We start from the raw sequence: 17,451 nt of genomic DNA, 5'->3' as shown, positions 1-17,451 counted from the left end.
CACTTTTAGAAAGATCTGGTACTCTAATTCCTGAGCATTTCTGGAATTCTGTGGTAAGAATTATATTTCTTCATATTGGCTTCTCCCAATGCAAATCTGGGTTTCAGGTCTACCCAGTCTTCTGAACGAGTGACCATTTGTTCATTTGTTCCAAGATTTTAAGTTTTAGTTGATATTATTTCTTCTTTCTTTTTGTGGATATATGCATTTGTTTCTTTTCTGTCATTTTAGGTGATATTTCATAATGAGTGACAATAAATTGCATAAATTCTATTCCTGTTCCATCTGTTTTAAAATAAATTTTTTCATCTTCAGTTTTTAAATAAACTACATTCATGAAACCAAATACCCTCTTTTTAAGCTGCAGCTAATAACACTTTTACAAAAGCCAGTTGTGAAAAGCATAGGTGTCAAATAACTAAACCAATTTTGAATGTAAATATCAATTCTACTATCACCTCTGTATCATGAAATGGTGTTTCTCTAGCTATTGTTCCCTAAAATAGCAGGAGAAAAAAAGGCTTACTGTCTCTTTCAGTGTAATATGCTTGCTTTCAACTCATGAGTTGAAAAGAATTGTGAATAAAAGCATTGCTCACAACAGACAAGTATCTACATGCAGTGCTGCCACTTCAGGACTTACCTCAAAAAGGTGTAAATAAAAGTGACCTAGCCACTACTTCATGCCCATCCCACCACCAGTCAGTGCCAAGGGAAACTGATTTAGTAAGAACTAGAATTTACTTTCAAGAGCTTCATCAGCTTGCTTTGCTTGTGTACTTGGTTTTCTAATGTGAAGATTAGTGAATTCATTCTCTGAAAAGTAACAAGTCATGTGAGCATTTTGTCTTTCACCATATAATTCAGTATTAATTGAATCTGCATGAATCTACATGTACTTGCTATTTTTTAGGCCATTTGTAAACTGATCATATGCTAATCTTCATAAAATTACCTGTGAAGAATAGTTTCTGTATAGTTTATTTTTCATTTCCTATCAACTAAGGGTCAATACCTATCATTAATTGGTTAGATTTGGGGGGTTTTGTTTTTGCTTTTTTTGGTTTTGCTTTGTTTTTGGTAGTTCACCAATATAGCACAAAAGCTCTGAAGGGTAAGAAATTAATCAGTAATAGAGGAAACTATTGGACTGTGTTTACTGGTGTAATCAGGAATGGGGACACACTGAGAAGAGTTTAATGCATGTTGCAGGAAAGTCAGAAAAGAAAAAAAAAGACTAAAAGTAATACCTGTGAAGTAAGATTAAATAAAGGGCTTAAAGTTATTTAGCCAGAAATGAGATATGATGTAATGTCTTTATATATACAAAGATTCATTACAGAATATAATGACTAATTGTTCATTTCTGCTGAAATCTAAAAAAAGTTCAAGAGTAGAAATATAAATGATATAGATTTAACTAATACTTAAAAGGATAGCCTAAAGGTTGATGGGCAGACATTAGAATGCTTGTGATGGGACACATCTCTTGGGAAGAGGAAAGAGCTTTAAATGTAGCAGTCTTCTCTGTCATGAATGATGACAAGTCCTGCTTTAAGGCAGAGGGCTGGACTAGTTGGCTTCCATAGGGCCCTTCCAAACCTGTAATTCTCTGGGTCACTTCTGTTCCTAGCCTTCAGAAGCTGGGAGTCAACCGGACATAGCAAATACCTGCTCTTCCAGGAGCTCCAAAAGTGCCACAGGAGGCAGTGCCAGCAGCAGCACGACAGCACCTATTACAACTGAAGACTTCATTCAAAGGTGAGTCAGGTCACCGTGGACCCAGGCACTTCCCTTTCCTCCAGCTTTCACTGGCTCTGGGCATAGGAGCCCTGGAGGATCGGCGACCAGAGGACACCCTTCCCAGCCGTCAATATAACCTTTGACAGAGGGAGGAACAAGGGATGGCAGGTTAGCTGGTGCTGGGTGGGAGGGGCTCGCCACCTAGACGCGCTCAAGGAGAGATGAGTTGCGCCAGCAACAGCCAGGTCCCTTTCTCACCATCCTGCTGGCCACCCGGACCCATGTGCTCCCAGAGCGCGCTGGGCGCTCAACACTCGGAGCGATTGTCGTGCGTTCGGTCTCTTCCAGGCACCCGATTCCAGCGGGAGGTAGCGTGGGATGATGCTTTGCCCCTTGTGCCTTCCCCAGTCTCTAGCATCCGGAGGCGCCCTAGCTGGCTCCACCGCAGCCACTGCCAGAGAGGGAGAAAGGAAAAAAAGGGAGGGGGGTTGGAAAGGCATTGTGGAGGGAGGTGGGGAGGGAAGGACCGAAGGGGGAGGGAACCGCTCTCCTTTGCAGTGCCTCCGCCTCCTCTCTCTCGCCAGCGGTAACTGGGGTTCTCCCTCCACACCGTCTCCCAGTTCCTCGGCCCCTTCTCCGCCCACCCTCCCGCTAGAGCGTGCAGAAAGGGAACCGCAGCCCGAGCGCGGCTGACGGCGCCGGGGGAGGCGGCCGTGGGTGTGTGCGTGTGTTTGAAGGACGCCACCTCTCGCTCCTGCGTTCGCAGGCGGTGACTGGCGGCGGGGCTTCTCGCTCTGGCAACGGTGGCGACCGCGGCGGCGGCTTCCGGAGTCCCGCCGCGAAGATGCTCAAAGTCACGGTGCCCTCGTGCTCCGCCTCGTCCTGCTCTTCGGTCACCGCCAGTGTGGCCCCGGGGGCCGGGAGCCTCATCCCGGATTACTGGATCGACGGCTCCAACAGGGATGCTTTGAGCGATTTCTTCGAGGTGGAGTCGGAGCTGGGACGGTAAGGCGGAGGGGGCGGGGTGGCGAGCTGGGGCGTTGGGGGGCGCCCTGGACCTGGTGGAGCCGCGCGCCCTGTGCGCGGGCTCGGGCTTCTGGGGAAGCCCGCGGCGCGCAGCGGGCTGTCTCCCTCTCGTAGCGACAGCTCCCGAGGATGCGGGAGCCGGCCTCCCTGCCCTTCGGTTTCTACCCGCTCTGGGAGAGAGCTCAGTACCATGCAAGTGCGAGTCGGGTCTCCCCGGGAGCGCCCAGGCCGGTGCAGCTGCTAGCAGCAGCCCGACTCTCTCCCACTCTCCCTCCTCCTCACCGCGTGCCACTTCCCTTGCGTGACAGCTCCCACCGCACGTGGGCCCTGCTTTCCCAACTGGTGTCTTTGCTCAGGATTATATCTTGCCAGGGGGTCCTGTTTGTCTAGTTATTTTTTGGGTTGGGGGGCGGAGGGAGCCTCTCCAAATCATGACAGAATTATTAAATTAGATTCTTTCTCTTTCCCCTCATCAAGCTCTTCAAAGCAAGTGGCACTAGAAATTAAACTTAAACACTAGCTTCCCTGCAGAGCCTGCTCAGGAGTGAAGGGGAAATGAATCATTTAAGAGAGTTGAAGGCAGAATAATGAACTAGTGTGGCTTTAAAGAAAAAGCAGCACTTGGGGTGGTAATTAGTGAGAAGAGTTCTGCGGCTCTTCTTTCATGTGCTGGAGTGATTTGTTTAAATTATGTATGCAGAAAACCACCTCCCTGGGGTTGTAGAAATGTTCCTCATCCCTTCTGTGAAGATCCAAACAGGTAGTGGTTTTGCCATGTGAATGATGCCGTATGAACTCATATTTTTATCCATTGAAAAATATTTTTCCCTTTCTTCCTTTTTCCTTTTTTCCTTTCTGCTATCCATAGGTAAGGGCCTTCTTTTCAACACTCATTTTAGAACCAGGCCCTTTATTATAGGGAATCTAAAGATGTAATTTCAGCATTTAACAAGTTGAAGCTTCTGTACTTACTATTCTTTGCAATTTTATTTTCCATTCTTTTTTTGCTGGAAACAGTTTAGCTAACAGCCATTTTCTTTTTTATGTCATTGGAGACTACAGTGTGGGATTCTGGATGTTGGTACCTAGTGGGACTGTGTAGGGGCCACTTTTCCCCTCCAAATTGCCACTACTATTAATGGCTCACTGAGTGCAGAAGGTGTGGAAGAAAAGCAAAACTTCTGAATGAAAATTTAGGAGTTGCCACTGTTTTAAAATGTTTCAGAATATTTGAGCATTGAATAATGCATACATAAACATCCTGTTCTGATCAAGTTTTTCAATGTTCATCTGAAGATCTGTAGTATGCATTCCCTAGTAGGCTGAAACTGAAATATCTCCTTCTGTAAGGTTTGAAGTCTACATAATTGTATGATGAGCTGCAGTGGAACAGTGTAAACTTCTGATTAAAGTGATAATCTACTTAAAATTGGTGAGTTTTAGAAACTGCCACCTAGTAGAGGAAGTGCCTGATGGTGCTCCAGGGACTGTCTCAACACCAAATCTAACTGCTTTCTGAGTAATGTTTACCTTAGATGCTCCTAATTGGCTATGACTTACCATCAGCACACGTTATCTTTGTGATTAAGCTTTGCCCTCAGGAAGCTCAAGAAATTTCCTTTAATGTAAGGAATGGGAAAATGGGTAGAAAAATGAATAAACTACAAATTGTGTATATATACAAGATGGTAGACTTCATAGGGAAAACCTAAGGAATTTGGAGTTTATTATACTTTTTAAAACAGGTTGTTATATTTTGTACTAAATTTTGGAGCGTGAATATAAATCAATTATATATTGCTAAGACTCTCATTCTGCTAGCTAATCATTTGATTACCATGAAAATCACAGAATTAAAATATTTTGAGAAGAGATTTAACATTGTTACTTCTGTCCTCTTTTTCAGTATTCATGTATATTAGGTAAGTTCGCTGTAGATGGCAGAATTGGTGAGGTGCATACTTACTCCATTTGGTTGAGACTTTGAGAAATATTATCACTTCATGGTCAAAGTTGTTTTTTTTCGACAAAATAAACCTAAAACATAAAGCAACTCTGTTACAAATATAATTAGTAAGAATCTATAAAGCCAGAGAATGCAACAGAATTATAATTGTAGATATTGACTGAGTGACAAGTTTTCTTCCTCAGAAGTGATAACGCTGAGGCTCAGTCGATTGGTTTCAAGTCTTTACTCTCTTTACTCCCAGTCTTGGGCCAAGTCTGCCTGCCAGTGATGACTCTAAAGCCAAAATATTTAATTCATTAGTAACACAGTTGTTATTAAGAGTAAGAGAACAATGCCCCTCGTGTTGTGTGGTGCTATTGTGGTTAGTTCCAGGATGTAGACAGTTCCCTCCAGATCAAGTATAGATTAAGTTATAGAGTAATCTATTACAACTACATGTTGTAAGCTAGTGACTCCTGAATTCAAGAAAATTGGACAAATGACCATTAGGGCAACATAGCTTGAGGATGTATTTGGGGATATCAGGGAACAAAATTCCCAAGGCTATATAACCACTTGAATCCCCTGGATGGTACTGACAGCACCAATCCACATATAGCCATTCATTCCAGGGTAAATGTGATAGCTTTCTTTTTTCAGGATGAGGGTGAAGCAGGAGCTGAAGCAGGGGCTGAAGCAGGGGCCGAAGGGTGTTGAAAGGAATTATCTAAGAGTTTCAGGCAAACTAATTTATTTTCCCAAAAAACACATTTGAAAATACTGCTATGTTTATAAAATTTGTTTAAAAGTTTACAAAAATCAAGTTTACAACAAATTCAATTCTACTCAAAAAAATGAATTGGCCATGATCCTGTTCAGGACTCCATATCGTAAAGAGTGGTTGGTCCTTTGCCCAGTGATTTGAGAAATTGGTGTTTTAAAGGTTTTTCCAAGGGAGAAGGGAGCCTCCCTCTGGTCCAGATTCTGCCGGGTGGTTTGGCAAACAGAGGGACAGGATTTGGCCTGGGCTGCTCTGTGGTGATGATTTGGCCCTGTGCATCCAAACCCATGTTCTGTCTTCAGTTATTTCTCACCTTTTGTTTCTGTCTGTTGTATGAGATTGAAAGAATGTTTGTAACAAAATCAGATGTATTCCCCCACACACACAAGTTCAGGGAAGCAAATGAAAGATAATTAGGACAAGAGAATAAAAATGTGAAGATCACAGAATTAAAGTATTTTGAGAAATACTTAACGTTTGCTCTCTTTTTCAGCATAGAAATTGAGTTTTTGGAATCTTTTCTTTTTTAATTTCCATTACATTTCACTATAGTTTCTTTAGGCTAATGACTTTCAGTACCTGCCCACCACCCAACTTGATTCACAATTTTTAAAAAAAACTTATATAGCAACCAATTTAAGTATAATTATATAGGATCCCTTGCTATGTGTGTTCTTGCTCAGGAAACAAATTTAGATAGTGAGTCATATGTGTATATAAAATGGGAAAAAAAGCTTCATAAAACAATGTTTATTTTTATTACCAGCAATGTACTCTAATATTTCCTATTCTGTGCTGTTTAATTTTATTCTAGTTCCTTAAAAATATTGGTTGAACCTACGTGATTTCACATCCCACTAGTAGGTTGTGATTCAGTTTGAAAAGTACTGTTTTAGGCCGTAAATCTGTGTATGCCAGATTAAAATATGAGTATGAGTATCTTCCTTTCGAAAGATGCCATGAAGACCAATTGGTAACATTGAGTAGTGTCCGATTGCATAGCTCTGTAAAGAAAAATCCCCCTGTCTTTCCTTCCAACATTATTGGGTTTCCCTTTTCAAACACTATTGGAAAAACTCTAGTTTCTCCACGAGGCCTGCTGAGTGGAGTGTATTCTGGACTGGCTGAGCAATTCAGGAGGCTGGACCAAGAGCACCTTCACTGTGGAGTGGAGGAATCCAGAGGCCTGAGCAGAGCTGTAGTCCACTCAGTAACATGTAACTTTGTTCCCAGGTAATGGTCAGCAAATGCTTCCTGTGAGGAAACAGCAAAGTGTGCATTTTCTGAAAGGAGGGCTCCAACCTGTGCTCCTGGCTGGGAAGGAATCGGACCCTCTCTTTTCCCTTTTCCCTTCCTTCCGTTTGTTCAAGTCCGTTCCTGAGCCATTCTTAGCCAGTGCTTCTTGGGTTCTTGGTCTTTCCCTCACACTGTCCTTTAGGGCCCCACAGCCTATCCAGCATATCCCCACAGCTGGCTGTGGATCTCCTGCCACACGCACTGCACTTGGTATCTTAAGCTCTTTTGGGGATGATGTTGGTTTTTTTTTTTATCTCACTAGGAATTTAAAGGATACCTGTTCAGTCCCTCTCTTGTTCTCTGTGCACCTGATTCTTTCCTCAGGCAGTTGACTCAGTAGCAAGGTGGGATTGCAATTGGGAGAACAGAAACTGGGGCTGCACAGGCTCTTCGCACCAACACTGACTACAAGTTCTGGAAGGCGGCAGGGTCTGTAGATTTGGCTGGTTCACTCTTGTGTGCTCATTGCCTGGCATAGTGCTCAATACTCAGCAGGTGCTCAACAAATGATTTTGAAGAGAATGAATGAATGATAACAAAGTGGGCCAGGCACTGTGGGTCCTGATGTGATGATCTCAGTTCTAAGGACCCCAAGGAAAGGGAAGTCTGGTGACCTGTTTGACGTGTGTAACCATGATCTTAATCTCACTCAGCACTGGTTTCCTTTCTTGGCAGTATTGATAAGTGCCACCTCTGTAGCTTGTTGATATTGAAAATAATGCTGCTTTTCTGTTGGCAGAGTGCTTTGTGGCTCTGAAATGAAAGGGATTCAGTTTCACCTTTGCTATCATTTTACCACAGGCATGTCAGAATTAGGAGTTAAATCAACTTGAATTTAAAAGCATGAAATGCCTCCAAGCTATGCCAACCACTAAAGTTAATACATAGTAAATGCTAAATTTGAAAATACTCTCATTGTAAAGAGCCTTAAAGTCAAGTGAAGATTATGATAGGATCATTACTTTAAGAATGCACTATTTTTCCATGTTTAAATACTGTTGCAAGGGTAAAAATAACTCCTAATTTGGAAAAAAAAATAAAAAGACACAGGTGCTATCAGCTTCTAAGTTGTTCTGGTGAACTTTACTTGAAAAAAAAGAAAGAAAGAGAACGAAAACACTAACCACAAAATAGCTTCAAAGACCTTTCTTGTAAACGCTTTACCCTCAGACACATCTGTGTGGATTATGTGTTTGCAATAATACTTTTGAGAATAAAGTACTGAGTGGTAGCCAAGCGAACTGTTTCAACTACTAATTGTTATGTTGTTTTATGTTAATGATTTTTTTTTTTGCTAGCTTAAAAAGTAGTTCTCTTTAGACTCCCTTTCATGAAAGCTAACATCTAATAAAAAATACTGAATTTAAAAAATTTCAAGGTCAGGTTTATTCTGCAAAATATATTATTTGAGTCAATGAACCATATAGTTTAAGCCAAAGAATAACTTTACATGAAGTCAATAGCAGCTAGAATCAAAGTATTACTCAAATTGTATTAATCTTTACCTTAATTATTTTTAAAAATCTATTTGATAGTGCAGGAAAATCTGAAAATTTCATAACTCCAATGGTTTAATTAGGAAGTTAGATCTAAATATTGATGGCATAGTATTAGCATATAAAGGACATGTACTCTTCAGTGCAGTCTATTTTTAAAATTCTAATTGCTAATGGAGGGCAGTGGCTGTGTGAGTGATGTAAAATAATGAAAGGTTTGGGTGGGAGATTTTCCTCAGCAATCTTATCAGTGACAGATCAAATCGGGACAGAGTGCTGCATAGAGGATGATTTATAACGATGGGCAAAGGGTAGTACCTGTAAAGCTTGCTCTTTCTCTTAGAGCAGTTTCTCAACTATGGCACTGTAGACATTTGGGGCCAGATAATTCTTTGATGTGGGGCTGTCCTGTGCATTGTAAGATGTGTAGCAGTGTCCCTGGCCTCTGCCCACTAGATGCCAGTAGCAATCCTCCCCAGCCACCCCACCCCCACCAATTGTGACTACCAAAAATGTCTCTAGACATTATCAAGTGTCACCCCCTCCTCTGTTGAGAACCACTGTCTCAGAAGCTTGAAGCTAGTCTTTTACATGATTTTCTTTTAGTTATGTAGATGGTTAACAAGGAGTTTGATGGAATAAAGTCATTTGGCTTTATTGATTATCTGCTACAACCAAATGCTTCTGACATTTTTATGTATTACCATTGAGTTCTGTTGTATATGCATACCATCTGTGCTCTAAGTTGCTTAATATTTTTGTTTAAATCACCTCATTTTTGTTAACCTAAATTTATTTACTGAGAATACTTATTTTCATTAAATTGAAAACCAGTATTCATCCCATAAATAGAGGCAATAAGAACAAAACATTTTTACTAAATCATAGGTAGAAATGCGGGCCTCCAGAAGGCTCCAAGCCTGAGAATTGTTTTCTCTTTGTTAAAAAGGGAGATTATCAAAGATTAGCAAAGTTAGAACCATAGTGGCACAAATTGAGGTTTTCTTCTTGATGTAAACAGATGATTGAAAATAATTGAAAAGAGAATGATGTTGTCATTTTTTGATTCCTTGTTATTTAATTTCATGTCTTCATGCCACTTAATGTCCTCTCTGTTACAGGTCTGATCCTTTGAATAACTATGAGCTAGGCAATGTATGGTGTAGGGGGCAGGGTGAGGGGGATAGAGTATGAATGAATATGATAAATAAAACACTACTTGGCCTCCACATGTATAGTTTACTTGTAAGGCACCAACAATTAATCTAATATGAGATAAATAAATAAATAAAACTAATACCAGATGGAGATAATGAGAATTACAGCAGTCTTTACAACAGAGTGATAATTCTGACTGGGAAGATTGAGGTGTCTTCATTGGGAGGGGTGGATCTTGAATTTTGGCAGGATTTTAACAAGGTAGAGCTTTGGTGAAGAGCATTCCAGATGGAAAATACATTCTAAAGAAAAAGGCAAAAAAAAACCTGGCAGAAGAATGTGGGGTGTACATTTTATTTTGCAGACTTTACAAAGCATGAACATTGTAATGACAGATAAGGTTGGGAGGGTAAGTTGATTATCAGACCAAAGAAAGCCTGTAAAAAAAAATGACTAAGTTTGTATCAACTGAAAACCAAAATTATAGATAAAGAGAAAGAAACCATTATGAGAGCAAAAGGTGCCTGTAGAAGCAGCTTTGTCTTGGGCTAAAGATGTGGGACTCAGAACTTGCCACTAACTCACAATGTAGATAAGTGAGGGGGATGGGTAAGAGAGAACTTACCATGTTGGTTGAAAAAAAAGAAAGGAAAAAGAAACCCTCCGGCACTCTAGACTAGAATAAAAAGGGGAAGTGTGGGATTGAGGGGATTAAGATCAGTTACCTACACTGGGTAAAGAGCCTGTAAAGGGATAGACAGTAACTATTTTAGGTGTTGTGAGCCACAGATCTCTGTGGCAATTCTCAACTCTGATGATTGAGTGAAAACAGCCATAGACAACGCAGAAACCAATGCACATGGCTGTGTTCCAATTAAACTTTATGACAGTAAAATTTCAATTTCATATAATTTTCACATCACATTCTTTTGATTTTTAAAAACCATTTTAAAATGTAAAAACTCTTCTTAAGTTGTGGACTGTTCAAAAATAAGTGACTGCTGTATTAGGCCCTTGGCCGGAGGTTTGCTGACCCCTGACCTAGATCAGTCAAGGTAAACTTCTACTCCTCCTCAGTTATACGAGAATTTCAGGTTAAAATGATCTCAAAACTTCATTTATTCAAGGAATTACCTTTAATCTCCCTTTTACTTTGAACATGTCAACCTGATATTAGTTTTTCCAGTGGGCACAGTCTTTAAGTGCATTCTCATCCTTTTTCTACATCTGTTGAAACTATATCAGTTGCAGTTCTTAACCTACGTAGCACGTTGGCTAGCTCCAATCATCATTCATGTTTTTGAAAATGAAGTAGCTTTATTTGAAGGGTGTTTAAGTTAAATTTCCATACCATGATCAGCATTCACATTCAAAGACTATTGGAGGGTCATTTGTTTTGTGTATAATAATTAGATTTCAAGTTGCTCATTCTTCTATTATATTTGAAGTGACAGTCATTATAAAGTAATATGCTAAACAATCAATAAAGATTTGCTTCTGATTAGTAAAGTTTAATTAATTCATTTTTCTGTTTACTGATATATTATCTGCATGTTGAATAATCCTTCTATATGCCATACACATATGACAGGTGGACTAATTAAGGTCCTTTAAGTTGAGACTGTTTAAATAAGCATTTTTTTTACGAAAAGTTATTCTTTCTTAGTTTGAATAGAGTTTAGAGCTAACTAAAGCAGTCACTCATATCTTAACTAGAGCAGAGGTCTCCAAAGTGGGATGTTCATATACAGGGTGTGCATAATACAATGGGATGCTAGAAGAACATTTTTTTTTCTAATTTTTGCTTTTTTAAAATGTTTTGAAAAGAACATTACATATTGGTTCAATAGCATATGTATTGCATTTATAGGTACATAAGTATACACAATTTGGGAGCATGTGCTCAAAACATTTTATTTGATGATTACTGGATCAAAGAATGGTAGTTCTAAGTGGTTACTGAATACGTTTTTTACTTATATTTAAATACTAACATTTTGCTATATGAAAATGATTTTAAAGCAAATACATAGATCAAAATGCAAACAAAGAAATCATATTGCAAGGTGTGACTTTGTGCAGAAAGGGGAAGTGGGCACATATGTGCACTTGTTATGCATTTTAAGACTACCCGATGAAAGATTTTGATAAGAACGTAACTGCCATTGTAACCAAAAAAGTCATATGACAGAGTAAAGAAAAAGAGAAAAGGAATAGTTTGCCCATCAAGCAGAGGGTTAAATGAATTTTGTTTTTCGTTATTGTTGAACCCAAAATTCATAGGCAAGAACCTCAATTTCAAAATACCTAACTTACTTCATGGTAAATTTTGTCAGCTGCTGGCTTAAGCAGGTGACTGCATTTGCCTGAAGTGTTTGGTGAGCAGGGGTTGGAGAGTTGTGAGCACTAGTGCCAGGATGCTGAGTTTAACTTGGTTAACAAATGCATCGTCATCAGTTAATTACTTCTTAAGTCATGCTTCAGGGTGATATGGTTGAAAAATTCACCAAAATTTTGGTGCAAAAATATTTAAAAACAAAACTAGACTAGAGATAACACTCTGTTTAGAATGGTCTGCTAAAAAAGTAATACATATGACATGCTCTTAACTGTTTTCTTTACTAGTTTGTGGTAGCATTCTTCATTAAAAGTGTTACTTTCTTTGATTTGTCATGATTATAGACAGAATTTGACTAATATTACAAACCAGAACAAAGAAGAGTAGGGGATAGCAAATCTGTAGTTATGTTCACACATTTATTGTTACTTATAATGCAGTATTTGAATGATTTCTTCCCACTTTCAGTCTTCATGGACTGTTTAGTAGGGACTTTTGCTTGCTTTGCACAGAATCTTGTACTTTTAATTTTTTAATTAATTTATTTATTTTTAATTTTTGGCTGCATTGGGTCTTTGTTGCTGCACGTGGGCTTTCTCTAGTTGTGGCGAGAGGGGGCTACTCTTTGTTGTGGTGTGCAGGCTTCTCATTGCGGTGGCTTCTCTTGTTGTGGAGCACGGGCTCTAGTCATGGGCTTCAGTAGTTGTGGCTTTGTTGCTCCGCGGCATGTGGGATCTTCCCAGACCAAGGATCGAACCTGTGTTCCCTGCATTGGCAAGTGGATTCTTAACCACTGCGCCACCAGGGAAATCCCTCTTGTACTTTTCAGCTTGGTCTGCCTTACTTCTTGTACTGTCTTGAAGGGATAGTTAGTGACTCTTTAACTTAGTGACAACCATCCATGTGGGACTTTCACAGATGTACAAAATTGTTCTTTAGTTGTGACAACTAGTCAGTCCAAGTGTTATCTTTAACAGGATATAAATGCACTGCTACCTATTCATTCAGGTGAATCTTATCTATTTTTTCAAAGCTCCCTGTTAGGACAAGCACTGAGAAAATAAGACTATGTTATTAAATGTAACCAAATTCAAATTATATAATTCAGTAAATCAGCCTGGCCTAGAGTGTTCAGTCATAGTAGGCCTCTGAAGATTTCTTGTGTGAGTGGAAACATTTTTAGTGGTTTCTATGGGACTCTGAGTCCTTCCTCTCCTTTTTCCCTCAGTGTGAACACATAAGGTAATAAAAATGTTCAGTGAAGTAAACTTGTGAGTTCTGAGTGTAACCTGTATCTAGAAGCGAATTAAACTCATAATAATAAACAGAGCTTGTCATGTGTATGTATGCCACATCAGCAGAGTGGAAACCTGAGGAAATTGTCAGGATAATTCACAGCAAATGGTACACTTCTTTCAAATCTTGAGGTACTGAGGAAATGGAATGTCAGAGCTGAGCTGAGGGCCCCAGGGAGCAGATGAGATTCTGGCCCAGGCCAGGAGGGGGCAGCAGAGCTCCAGTCCCGGCTTGAGCTGGCAGGTGGTGGAGGGGAGTGATGCTCAGGGACGCGCAGCCCAAGGGCACAGTTGGGCAGGGCAGCTACTCAGGAAAGCTTTGAGGCTGGGGGAGCACTCTGGACAGTTGAGAGTGGAGATGAAGGAGGACTGCTGAGCCAGGCAGGTGCTAAGCTAGGAGCTGAGCTAGAAGGTACAGGGTGCAGGCAGGAAAACAAGAAGGATAAAATTGCTGCTTGATGGCTGGGTCCCTTTGGGCATAACACTAGACCTCACTAAGCCTCATTTCTAAAGTGAAGATCTGTGGTAGTATATCCACCACAACGTTGCTCTGACGATGAAATTAGATCGCATGTGCAAAAACACTTAGCTCCATGGTTGGCACTTAAGCTTAATATCGTGCCCCAGACAGGACACGAGGTGGGAGGTAGGGGATGATGATTCCAAATTAGGTAGCTACAGGGAAAAAAAAACCTTAGTCCAACTTACTTGGGTCTTTTAGCATTCTGACTCCAACTTGCCTGCCAGCCTTGTTCCCCACCACTTCTAATTACCACCGTGGAGTGTTTACCAGGAACTTGGTGTTGAGATTTTCCTTTTTTTTTTTATGTGCATTGCTAATTATTTCAATAATACAACGAGGTGATCAACACGAGCATCATTTTTCAGATGAGGAGCCTGAAGCTCAGAAAGGTCAAGCAGCTTGTCCAAGCTCACGCAGCTGGGGAGGGCAGCAGAGCTGGGGTTCAAGACCAGGCTGTCAGACTACGGTGCTCCTCTCCTACCTGCCATCCTCAAGGGACCCCTTATGGTCCTCATATCTCCATGGTGTTGTGCGTGAAACTCTCCTGGCCTGAAACGCCCTTCTCCTTCTAACTCCTCCAGGAGAGTCACCCTGCCCCCTAAGCCGAAGGTTTCTCCTGCCTCCCGGCTCTCATACCATGTCACACATTTATTGTCTTACAGGTAAATGCTTTGTGGCTTTCACCACCAGAGCATCTGTTCCTCAGACAGAGGAACCCTGAATCTTATCCATCTTTTGTCCCCACTACTAAGCCCATTCTCCAGCTTACTAGCTGCCCCCCATAAGTGCTTAATAAGTGTTTGTGGAATAGCGAGTGAATGAATAAATAGTAGAAGAATTAGATGAACAACTGCAGGAAAATGAGCACACTCTTAAATCTCTCTTCCTTCAGGGTGTTTTTCCTACGCATATCCTCTGCTAAACCAGCACACTGTGAAATTACTTATTCAATGTCTTTGTCCTTCTCTTTAGAATGTAAGCCTCTGTGGGCAGGACCTCTGTCTCTTTGCTCATTACTGTGTCCCCAGACCTATTGCAATGCCTGGTGTGTAGTGAGCACTCATTAAATATTTGTTGAGTAAATGAGTCAGTTGTACCAGCAGGGCATCTGCAATTGAAAGTCCTTTGTAATGCTAGGGGCTCTGGTCTTTTATCAGGCTGCTCTGTCTTAAAGAGCCCCCCCATGTCTGAATGAACTGGGAATAGTGTGACCTTCTGTGATTAGATCATCTTTGTTGAAAGTACTCTCTAGCCACAACCATCTGTGCATCTATGTTTTCTCCCAGTTGAATTCTCTGGATGATTACCTTAGTTCTTTACCGCCCGTTCAGGAGACAGAGCAGCTTTTGGAGTAAGTAGGGTTCTAAGCTCCAAAGGCTTTGTAAATGTGTTGGAGACTCCTTGAATAATTTTTTTTCTTATTTTGTACTTTTTAAATGCCTAATCTCTTTTTTAGAGACATGTACTCATTATTATATTTGCTCATTTTTACTTCTGTAAGATGGTATGGAAAAAACCTGAGCTATCTCTTTGGCCAGCCCAATAATTATTCCATCTCTGTTTTTGATGACAGAGGCTAGGGAAGTATGGTGAAAGAAAGATTGTGTATAGGAGAGAGGGGAGCAGAGATGGAGCTGGGGGATGGAAGGAAGGCCACTCCTCACCTAGGGCTATTTTTTGTTTTCTGAGTTAGCTACACCTCAGCCCACAAGCACCTCTCTGTCCCTACCTGACTTCTCCCTGTTACCATTGTCCCACAAGAGCCCAGGTCCATTTCATTTTCCTTGTATCTCCCCTTGTTATGGTCTGAATGCTTGTGTCCCCACCATGGATTCTTATGTTGAAGCCCTAACCCCCAATGTGATGGTATTTGGAGAAGGGGCCTTTGAGAGGTGGTTAGGGTTAGACGAAGTCATGAGGGTAGGGCCCTAATGATGGGATCTGTGCCCTTTTAAGAAGAGAGACGGGAGAGCATACTCTCTCTCCCTCTGCCATATGAGGACACAGCAAGAGGTCAGCTGTCTGCAAGCCAGGAAGAGAGCTCTCACCAGAACCCGACCATGTTGGCGCCCTGATCTTGAACTTCCAGCCTCCAGAACTGTGAGAAATAAATATCTGTTGTTTAAGTCCCCCAATGTATTTTGCTATGGCAGTTGAGCTGGCCAAGATGCCCATGTACCCCTTTCCCCACTATCTATCTAACTTTGGTCACAACCTCAGAATCTGCCTGCAGTGTCTCAGAAACTAACCCAAGTTAATCTAGGCTAATGTGGCAAGCAGAGCTTGAGGAAAGTGATGTACTTTTCCTTTCCCAGATGCCCACCATTGTTCTTCTCCCAGATGTTGGGGGATGCAGTCAAGAGGCCCACTTCACAGGCAGTATAGCGCGGCCTTGGCTTTATCTAGGAGCTGCCTTCTGGCATTACCACCTTGGTATCCACTGTGCATCCATATCCATACCTGTTGGCTTTCCAAGTGCCCGTGCCTGCCAGCTCCCAGCATATTATTTCCTCAGCAGCTGGCACAGGATTTTTTTGTTGCCAGCTAGAAGCTCAGCTATTAAAAAATAAAACTTGGCCCATCTTGAGAATCATATGTTTCCATCAGAACTTGGATCTGCATTCTGGCACAACTCATAGAGTCATGCACCTCTCTCAGGACCAAGAACCCAGTGTTCCTCTGGGTCTCTGACCACACTTTCATCTGCTTGTTCCAAATGCAGTTTCCAACGTGGAGTAACCTGTGATGCTTGTGATTTGTTACGCACCAGTTTACCAACATTTACTTGGTCTTTTTGAATTTATTAACTTGTTCAGTGTTTCTTTAGCACTAGATTGCCTTCTCTGATAGTTTGTGTCAGTTTTATATCTTAAATTGTTAATTCTCAAGAATCAGGTTCATGTTTCCTCAGTTAATGAGAAGCTAACAGACAACACAGAGGCATGGAGTAAACACTGCATGACTTTGCATGAGCTTGAGGCAGTCCAAGAAAGAAGATGTTAATATTTATAAATATCTGACTGCTGTTCTTTTGTATTTCACATACAAAATACAACCTTAAGGTGTATTTTGTGGTATAACCTTAAGGTTTTCCATATCTTCAGACAAAAGGACAGTTGGGGTAGTTTAAAATAACTGCTGTAGATGGGTCTTTCTGTATAATTTTTACAGTTTGCTTTTCTTATAAGAAGAGCATTAACATTAGAGAATATTAATCATTTTGTAGCTTTGAGATCTTATTTGTGCCAACTTTAACTTTGTCATATATTTATTAATTTTTTATTGAGAATAATGCATTCTGCACTGGAAAGTTAAATAACCAGACCCAGAATCACTGCAACTTGACTGTGATTCAGAAATAAATAGGAGAGTCCTGGAAATCATTTAAGGATGTTAAAAAAAACAAACAAAAAAAACCCAGATGTGATTAGGAATATTTTAAAGCAGGCTGTAGTCTGTGTACACTGATAAAAACATATCACATAAAAAAGACTTCTTGTATTAAAATGACATCAGTATTAGCCATGCATAAAGAATATATTTCTCTAACTTGGTACCTAACTAGTAAAATAAAGTTTGACTTTTGGTTTCATCATACGTTTCTTTAGTAGCTGCTGTTAATTGTCTTAGTCTCTTTTCTGGTGAAGAGATTTCTTTGAAGCACTTAAGAAACAAATGAATAAACTTTGAGAAAGGTGTTAATGAGATACAAATGGCTAGGAAAAAAAGGGGGAAAAAATAGAGACCAGATGACTTAGGAGCTGTCTTACTGACTGTCATTCAGTTAAGGGGTATTAATTCTGGAATGGCTCTCTGTAAAGAAGGAGGTGATTAGATATCACAATCC

The 17,451-nt window shown here is 40.6% G+C and overlaps 1 protein-coding gene across 1 annotated transcript in view; it reads left to right on the top strand.

Moving 5' to 3' along the window:
- Window positions 1–2,572: 2,572 nt before the first annotated feature.
- Window positions 2,573–17,451, top strand: part of CAMK4 (calcium/calmodulin dependent protein kinase IV) — a gene marked incomplete at its 3' end in the record, with an annotated part of 231,581 nt that continues 216,702 nt past the window's right edge. The window contains exon 1 of the mRNA XM_082621912.1: window positions 2,573–2,748. Within this exon, the coding sequence (XP_082478038.1) occupies window positions 2,588–2,748 (161 nt within the window). The 5' untranslated portion in view covers window positions 2,573–2,587. The remainder of the gene's footprint in view (window positions 2,749–17,451) is intronic.

The sequence above is a fragment of the Mesoplodon mirus genome (genome assembly GCF_964341445.2).
Source record: "Mesoplodon mirus genome assembly, chromosome: 5".
NCBI classification, from domain to species: Eukaryota; Metazoa; Chordata; class Mammalia; order Artiodactyla; family Ziphiidae; genus Mesoplodon; species Mesoplodon mirus.
Note: the sequence above shows the minus strand (reverse complement) of the source record. Positions and strands in the feature narration are given on the sequence as shown.